This window comes from Mesitornis unicolor, unplaced genomic scaffold, assembly GCF_000695765.1.
Source record: "Mesitornis unicolor isolate BGI_N332 unplaced genomic scaffold, ASM69576v1 scaffold5724, whole genome shotgun sequence".
Lineage (NCBI taxonomy): Eukaryota > Metazoa > Chordata > Aves > Mesitornithiformes > Mesitornithidae > Mesitornis > Mesitornis unicolor.
This window is the reverse complement of record NW_010181934.1, coordinates 757-2,975: the sequence shown is the minus strand read 5'-3', so window position 1 is coordinate 2,975 and position 2,219 is coordinate 757. Positions and strand designations below refer to the sequence as shown.

Sequence of the window (2,219 nt, the reverse complement as noted above, 5' to 3'; positions counted from 1 at the left end):
CCAACCTCTGGCCACCACCACCAACCTTTGGCCACCATCTCCACCATTTCCTGACCAACTCTACCAACCCCTGGCCACCTGCACCAGTCCCTGGCCACCTCCAGCCTTGACCACCTTCACCATCCCCTGGCCACGAACACCAACCCCTGGCCCCTACCACCCACCCCTGGCCACCTCCATCATCTTTGGTCATCATCTTCAGCCCTGGCCACCTCTGTCAGCCCCTGGTCACCACCACCAGTCCTTGATCATCTCCACCGGCCCCGGCCACCACCTCCAGTCCTTGGCCACTTCCATCATCCTTGGCCACCTCCACCATCCCTGGCCACCACCGCCAACCCCTGGCCACCTCCATCATCCTTGACCACCACCCCCAGTCCTTGACCACCTCCACCATCCCTGGCCACCACCTCCATCATCCTTGGCCACCTCTGTCAAACCCTGGCCACCTCCACCATCCTGGATCATCTCCACCAGCTCCTGGCCACCTCCACCATCCCAGGCCACCTTCACCAACCCTTGGCCACCTCCATCATCTTTGGCCATCATCTTCAGCCCTGGCCACCTCTGCCAACTCCTGGCCACCACCACCAATCCCTGGCCACCTGCATCAGTCCCTGGACACCACCACCAACCCTTGGCCACCTCTACCAACCCTTGGCCATCTCCACCATCTCTGGCCACCACTTCCAGCCTTGGCCACCTCCTCCAGCCCTGGTCACCTCCACCATCCCTGGCCACCATCTCCGTCATCCTTGGCCACCACCAACAACCCTTGGCCACCTCCTCCAGCCCTGGCCACCACCAATAACCCTACACCACCTCCATCATCCCAGGCCACCATCTCCAGCCCCTGGCCACCTCCACCATCCCTGGGCACCCGACACCATGAGACCCTCCACCCCAATCATCCCCCACCCCCAGATCCCACTCCTCCCTGGATGCCCACCACCCACATCCTGGTCCTCCTGTCCCCACTGTGTCCCCACGTCCCCCACGCACCGATGTGGCGGTTGGGCAACCTCTTGAGCAGGCAGGGCTCCTCGTTGCCCGACGGCGCCCGGATGCTGGCGGTCAGCAGGCTCAGGTCAGTCTCCGTGATCTTCAGCGAGACGTCGGTCGAGGTGCCCACGTTGAGCTGCGATGTCCGCATGGAGTCGTCCCCTGCCGAGATGACACCAGAGGGGTCAAGGGGACAGCGCGCTGGGGGTGCGTGGGGTCTCCCACGAGGTCCCCATGGCCATGTGATGGGGTCTCAATGAGGTCCCCATGGCCATGTGATGGAGTCCTCAAGGCCATGTGATGGGGTCCTCAAGGCCATGTGATGGGGTCACCATGAGGTCCCCATGGCCATGTGATGGGGTCCTCAAGGACATGTGATGGGGTCTCAATGAGGTCCCCATGGCCATGTGATGGAGTCCTCAAGGCCATGTGATGGGGTCCTCAAGGCCATGTGATGGGGTCACCATGAGGTCCCCATGGCCATGTGATGGGGTCCTCAAGGTCATGTGATCCCATGGCCATGTGATGGGTCCCCATAGCCATATGGAGGTCCCAAGGGCCATGGTACATCCCCATGACCATGCAGGTGTCCCCATGGCCATAGGGAGGCCCCAAGGCCCTTGGTGGAGCCCCAGGACGATGGGGGTCCCTCTCACCGGTGATCTTGGCGGTGAAGGGGCTGCCGGGGATGTGTTTGTCATCGAAGCGGACGATGATGTTGTAGTCACCGGGGGCGGTGGGCAGGTAGGACACGGTGCAGGTCCCGTCCTTGTTGTCCTGGCAGGTGATCTCCGCCTTGGAGGGACCCTCCACGGCCAATGAGAGCCCACCTGGGGGACAAGGTGGGCATCAGGAGGTGTTGGGGGTCTCCAGCCCCTTCCAACCTCTCCTGGTGTCCCCATGGCCACCACTCACCCTCCCCGGCGTCCTTGGTGACGATGGTGAAGGTGCAGGGCTTGTTGACCATCCCGTGGCTCAGCCCCGGGCCATAGGCGCTCACGTGGCGTGGGTTGATGGCGTCCACGTAGAACTGGAGGGGACTTCCTGGAGGGGACACAGGGGACAATGGTCAAGGACTGTTGGGACACCACGGTGGGACACCCAACCCATGGGTGACGATGGTCAAGGAACCCATGGGGACACCACAATGGGCCACCCAACTCATGGGTGACTATGGTCAAGGACCCCAGGGGGACCCCATAATGGGACACACACAC

At 62.8% G+C, this 2,219-nt stretch overlaps 1 protein-coding gene across 1 annotated transcript in view; it reads right to left on the bottom strand.

Annotated features, from left to right (window-relative positions):
- Nucleotides 1–907: 907 nt before the first annotated feature.
- Nucleotides 908–2,219, bottom strand: part of LOC104539914 (filamin-C-like) — a 2,027-nt gene continuing 715 nt past the window's right edge. Inside the window, exons 3-5 of the mRNA XM_010183582.1 lie at nt 1,918–2,046; nt 1,659–1,832; nt 908–1,164 (exon numbers count right to left, since the gene is read on the bottom strand). Coding sequence (XP_010181884.1) covers nt 908–1,164; nt 1,659–1,832; nt 1,918–2,046 — 560 coding nt within the window. The remainder of the gene's footprint in view (nt 1,165–1,658; nt 1,833–1,917; nt 2,047–2,219) is intronic.